Here is a 6681-nt window from a genome sequence, read left to right as displayed (position 1 = left end):
GTGGGTTCTTTATTACTTTGTTATATATTCCCTCTATTTTGTATTTTTTAAAATCTTAAAAAAATTATTCCCTTAAATTATGTAGATAACAAGTATTTTTTTTTTCTAAATTTACTCCTATAAATAATATAATTTTAAGAAAAATGATGTATAATATTAATTGTATTAATTAAAACTTACCCTTTTTTTTACAAAGACAATTATGTCTATTTACATTATTTTTTTAATATTACCAATATCTACTCCATATGTTTTCCATGATTTGTGTATGTTAATATATTTTTTGCTTTTAATAAATTAAAGAATGTTAGGAAACTAATAGTTTTAGTGAAAAATAGTTAGTATTAATTCAAATATAAGAGAAAATGAAAAGAAAAAATATCAATCACTTAACATTTTGACATTTTCTAATAACTTATAGTATTAGTATGTTGAGGTAAAGACCCTATTTGTAAGAGAAAATTGAATTTTTCAAAACAAAAATTGAAACAATATATTAATATAAATATTTTTAATTATTATAAAATTATTAAATAAGTAATTCATAAAATTATTTGATGTCAAAAAAGGGTGAAGTGGAATATTCAATATTGTAAAGGATGGGTGTTTTAGTCATTTCGTTTGAGGAAAAAAAAGGGTTAGAAACTTAGAATCCAACGCCACCTAGACAAATAACTTTATCAACCAATAAAAAACAAACACGTAACTTCCAATGCATGACGCACATCATGGGATCATAGCATATATAACCATGATGTGCAAGCCATCATCATGAGAATGTGGGACCCATAGCAAGTGGAGGCACATATAAAATAAAAAAAAAATAAAAAACAAAAAACAAGGGACTGAATCCCCGAAACAACGAAGCAGGGTTCACGCGATGAGAAATAGATCTGTGTATATCTGAAGCTGCACTCTGATTGGGCCACGTATTCACCGAGTCAACTCGCCCGAGTTCCCCTTGCATAAATATCTTCCGGGGCGTCTCCAGCACCAGATATTTGTTAACGCTCACTCGCTACTTGCTACGCAAGTTAAATAGAATTATTAAAAGTTTATGAATTTATTTAATTAATATGAACGTAATTTATAATTTTATATATAAAAAATTATTAATTATATATTTGTTGATACCTTGTCCTACCGATAAAGTTCAACTTCCAGGAGCCATATCTCAACCTCCCTAAAATAAAGGAACGGTTATTCACCTTAAAAGGTGAAAATACTTCAGCGGTGGTTATGGGTTCACCCCTATAAACTGACACCTCTCAGGTATCTCAGAAGTCCAATACTTTCTAGACCTGTTTTACCTCTTTGCTGACTTTAGCATCAGAGTGTCTTTGCAGGTACCACCCCTCATTTTTCCTTAACAGGAGCCTTGGATCACCAACTCACTTGGACGTTTTATTGTTGAGACGATTGGGCCAGCTAAACTTGTCCAACCCATTAATCTCCGGTTACCCACCGTAACAATATTATTTATTAATTAATTAATTATAATTTATGTTTTTTATCATAATTATATACAAAAATAATATGTACGTGCAAAATTATATTGTTATTATAAATTAAAATATACAATACATTATACATATAATAAATATTAATATAATTAATATACAAATATAATTGAACTAATTTTCGAATCAATGAATTGAACTTGACTCAAGTTGATGATCTGAGTTTATTAAATTGTTAATCAGTTAAATTTAAGTTAGCTATTTGACTAACTTCTAACTCTACAATCTTCATGAAACATTTTTTTCCTTTGAACTTAATTTAACTTTTTAAATATAAGAATAATATTTTTTAAATGAGTTTAAGGCATTAGTCATAAAATTTAATTTATAATCATATATTACACCGTATTATTAAAAGTACTTTTTTTTAACTCATTATTTAAATTATCATCCAGAATAAAATATTATTAGACGACAATAAAAATAAACAATTTCTTTACACTATTATTATTTTAGAAAAAAAATTAATTATATTTATTTCTTATTTTATTTAATGTTAATATAAGAATAATATTTAAGAGAATTTTCATTTATCTATACTCTTAATATTTTTTTTATCTCATTGAGCAAAATATGCATGTTGTTACTTAAAACGCTCATTAGTAAGTTAAACGCTGTTGTATTTCTTATTATGTGGACAAATTTTGATAATATACTTATTATGCTTTATATAGATAATCTAAATTCATAAAAATAATTTCTTATTCTAATTAAAATGTAACCATATTATAGAAAAGAATATTGTACTTTCTATCTTTAGAAAGTGTACTAGTATTTGCCTAGTACATGGTATCATGTGCCGCTTTTTAATTTTCATATTGGGGAGGGTTTGGTGTTTTGTGGGTATATGGGGTGAGAGGGTGTTTAACTTGGCTGTGGTGTCAGGAAGGAGTGTCAAGCAGGAAACGGACCCAGCGTTTCCCCCCCAACACGAATCGGACCCAACGATTCTCCCCCTACACGGCAGTCGGACCCAGCGTTTCCTCTACACGAATCGGACGCAGCGACAGGAGCAAACGGACGGTCCGATTCCTTGAGCATTCCACGTGTCGGAGAGGAGCTCCTCCCCAGAACGGTGCCCCAGCAGCCAGCATACCCCCCTTTCCCTTTCCCCCACTCCCTCACTTCGAACCATCCTTTTCAAAGTGAAAACCCATATCTTGTTCTGTGAGTTCATCCTCCTCCTCCCTTCTTCTTCAAAAAATCTGCATGCAATTGAATCTGTGGAAATGGCTAAGAGACACAAGGCTAGAGATGTTGATCGTCCTGAACTTCACATTGTTAATTATTTGTCTAATCCTGATTATGTAAGTTTAATTTTTTAATTATTTGCAAATTTCTGTATTTTAATTAAATTTTGTAGAATATTTTTTTGTATTTTATGGTTAAATGTTGCAGTTAGGTAGATAGATATATAAATGTTGATTGTTACAGATTTTGTAAGAATTTTTTGAGAGCAGTATTAGAAATTTTAATTAATTAATATAAAATCTGATTATTAATTTTAAAATTATAATGTTAGCAATTTTTTTAATTTTTTGTTATTATGTTTAGATATTGTTAGTTAATTGGAAATTATGTTAAAAAAAATTTTGTTAGACGGTTATTTTGATTAATGAATAAATTTTGATGATTAAAGTTATAAATTATGAATGTAAATTGTTTGTTATTATGTATAGATGTTGTTAGTTAGTTGGGGAAAATGTAAGATATTATTGTTGGAGATTATATATTTAGGATTTATTATAATTTTTTGTTGGAGAATATGTTAGAAATATTTTTGTAATACGAGTAGATATTGTAGTTTAGTAATTAACTTTTGTGATCAAGGTTGGAAATTATAATTCTGATGTTGTAATAGATTTAGAATTTGGAATTTAGAATTACTTAATTTACTTTTGTTATTAATTTAAGAATTTATAATTATAGGAATTATGATAACCTTTTGAAGTTATGTTTACATGCTGTAGTCTGATAATTTGTTAGTTATTTTTTAGTAATTGGGCTAGAAATTATGATTAATCGATGAAGTAGTAAGATTAATTTAAGTTGTAAATTAGTAATCATTCATGATTTGACTAGGAACATGTTATGTTTTTTCAGAGTTCACGGATGATGACATGTGACCACCCACTGCCTCCCGATCGGTACCATCCAAGTGTAGAGGATCATTTACGGGTAACTGGGTTTTATCATGCCTCTCAGATTGGAGTAGTCCAAGGACAGAAAGCATTGATAAATGCTTTAGTTGAGAGGTGGCGGCCGGAAACACACACCTTCCACCTTCCGATTGGTGAGTGCACAGTGACCCTTGAGGATGTAGCTGTTATTTTGGGCCTCCCGACGAACGGCCTTCCGGTTACGGGGATGACCTTGAGCAGCTTTGAAGCATTGGAGGGTGAGTGTTTCCATCAGTTTGGGGTTGCACCGAGAAAGGCCGACTGCAGAGGGAGCGGCATAAAAATGACATGGCTTAGGAATCTAAAAGAACGTATACAACTGACTGACGAGAACAGTATGCAGAGGTACGTCAAGTGCCACATTATGTTGTTATTGGGTACTATATTACTTGGAGACAAGTCAGGGGCATCTGTGCACTGGAAGTTTCTGCCTTTGCTCCGGGATTTTCATAGTATCAGTAATTTTAGTTGGGGATCGGCATGTTTGGCGCACCTATACCGGTCATTATGCCGGGCCTCTCGTTTTGATTGTAAAGAAATCGATGGTCCGTTAACACTGCTGCTAGGTTGGTTTTGGATCCGCCTACCGTATCTTGCGCCCCCTACTAGGGAACCACGCAGTTTTCCGCTTGCAAACAGGTAACATTGTCAACTTACTTGTTATGTTCATAATTCTATTTAAGATGTGCTAGTAACATAAATAATTTCAGGTGGCGTAACTGGGAGCGTGGTGACAATCGGTATAGATATCTTAGTCTCGCCCACTTTAGGGAGGCGTTAGATGAGGTTCAGGAAGGGCAGGTGTGTTTTTAATAGAAAATATTTGTCTTCAATTGAGGTTGATTGTTATTTTAATTGTAGTCACGTATGTCTTATGCTATGTTCAGTTCGTGTGGGTTGCTTATGGTGTGGATCGCATTGAACCGGGCATAATCCCAGAAGACATCTTCCTGCACGCAGTAGTCTGGAGCGCTACGGTTCCGTTGATTTCATTTGAATCTATTGAGTGGCATGCAACGGATAGAGTTAGAAGACAATTTGGTTTGGTTCAGGGAGTTCCATCTGAGGAAACAAATCTGGGAAGGGCACATGGAGAAACACTTGCTGGTCCTAAGAATCTTGACTGGGCCACAGCCCCGTCCCATTCATGTTGGATTATGCGCTGGACAAACAGGTATAATTACATTCTGCGTGAGTATGTGGAACCTTCACAGCATCCATTGGATGTTTACATGGACTGGTATCGTGCACGGTATGGCAAGCATTTGATGTTGTCAAATGTTGTGGTTCAAGAGAACGATGAAGGTGAACAAGTAATGGATGATGAGGGTAACCCAGTTATAAATGATGAGGGTAGCCTAGTAATGGAAGATGAGGGTAGCCCAGTTATTCATGTAGCCAATGAAGAACCGGTTTCACATTCACATCCACATCCACCTCCACCTCCAGCTTCCCAAGAACAATTTCAGGCTTCGGTACCATATCATGTTCAGACACAATATACCCCGTCATACCCAATAGATCAACAATATTGGAGTACTCCACAATGGGATGCTGGAGAGGGTGCTTCTTTTAGCCAGTTGCTTGGCTTCATGGCTGCGGATGCAGGGCAGTCACAATTTGGCCATCAACCTGAATTTATGCCCGGGAGGTATTCTTTGGACGCGAGGATTCCATGCCACACTGCCTCAGTTGCTTCTGGAGGTTTGGAAACTGGAGATTCCAGTAGAAGTGAAGGCGGTCGGGGGATCTTTACTAGCAGGAACCTACGGCATGTATCAATGGGTCAGATTGAAGAAAATGCCGGGATAGGTGAGCATGAAACCGATCAGTATCTCGTGGAAGAACCGGATGATGAGGAGATGGATGAGGATCAAGAGGAGAGCGAGGATGACGAGATGGATGAGGATGAAGAATCCCGCAACAATGCTCCTGATGATGCGGATGATGCAGGTCCGACTTTATGATTATGTTTTGCACTTGTATTATTCCTATCTATCATGTTGTCATCCCACTTTTAACATCCTACAAACATAAACACATAAAAAACTTTGGACGAATGCACACAACTTAATTTTCACGTGACTTATATTCTTATTTACATCTATCAACATAGATTATTTCCCAAAGTCTACTACTTTTTATATTTATATGTTAATACGTACCGGCACTCATATATTCCGGAAACTCCAGCGCATGCATGGCTTCCAAGTCCAGAACCCGCATGAAGGACGGCTCCTCAAAGGGATCTTCGTTTGCAAGTGCATGTGCAACGTCTCCCACATTTGGACCCACCACCCCGTCACCTTGATCTTCTTCTCCTTCTGGAGCAACAGCTTCGTAATTGCTTTCAAACTCTTCCTCACTGTCACTATCATATTCTTCTTCTTCAATATTTCGGTCCACTTCAGATTGTTCGAATTCGACGTACAACTCTATCACCGATATCTGACCGCGACTTTCAAAATACATTGAAAACATCTCCTGCATACTCGCTTCGTCGGTTACATACTTGGTTTGATACTGCACGAAACCACCAAATACCGGTATGGGATATCTATATACCATACATGATATTTTCTTGGATATCTGAAAACCTATCTTCTCACAAATCACACCTTTTAGCTCCTCGAATGAGATTGTGAAAGGGATTACAATATCTAACGGCTTCTCACAACTAAATCTCACTCCTTCGGGTGTTTCTAATAGAATCTGACCGAAATAATATACTCTAACTGTAACTCTATCAACCATTTTTCATACTCTCATACATAAATATCTAGTGAACTCTCATTTACTCTTGGAGTTCAAATGAAATAAGACAGACTCAATGAGAGGTACAAGAGAAACAGGGGAGGAAGAAGGGAAGAAGACGCTGAACAGTAAAGAGGAATCAGATTTGAGGAGTTCATCCGAGTTTCCAACACACACACATATATATATATATATATATATACAAATCGGACCCACCGAATCCTACT

The 6681-nt window shown here is 35.2% G+C and overlaps 1 protein-coding gene across 1 annotated transcript; it reads left to right on the top strand.

Annotated features, from left to right (window-relative positions):
- The first annotated feature begins 2749 nt into the window (after positions 1–2749).
- On the top strand, positions 2750–5667 carry LOC107467746 (serine/threonine-protein phosphatase 7 long form homolog). Its single transcript, XM_016086922.1, has 4 exons — positions 2750–2827; positions 3624–4339; positions 4411–4501; positions 4588–5667. The coding sequence occupies exons 1-4, from the start codon at positions 2750–2752 to the stop codon at positions 5665–5667; spliced, it is 1965 nt and encodes a 654-aa protein (XP_015942408.1).
- The last annotated feature ends 1014 nt before the right edge of the window (positions 5668–6681 follow it).

The sequence above is a fragment of the Arachis duranensis genome, chromosome 9 (genome assembly GCF_000817695.3).
Source record: "Arachis duranensis cultivar V14167 chromosome 9, aradu.V14167.gnm2.J7QH, whole genome shotgun sequence".
Taxonomy (NCBI): Eukaryota; Viridiplantae; Streptophyta; class Magnoliopsida; order Fabales; family Fabaceae; genus Arachis; species Arachis duranensis.
This window is presented reverse-complemented; position numbering and strand designations above follow the sequence as displayed.

Excerpts from the sequence above, each read along its gene's own strand:
- LOC107467746 (XM_016086922.1), top strand. The coding sequence starts at position 2,750 with ATGGCTAAGAGACACAAGGCTAGAGATGTTGATCGTCCTGAACTTCAC. Across the intron at positions 2,828-3,623 it reads ATTTGTCTAATCCTGATTAT|AGTTCACGGATGATGACATG; the intron begins GTAAGTTTAATT and ends ATGTTTTTTCAG. Across the intron at positions 4,502-4,587 it reads ATGAGGTTCAGGAAGGGCAG|TTCGTGTGGGTTGCTTATGG; the intron begins GTGTGTTTTTAA and ends TGCTATGTTCAG.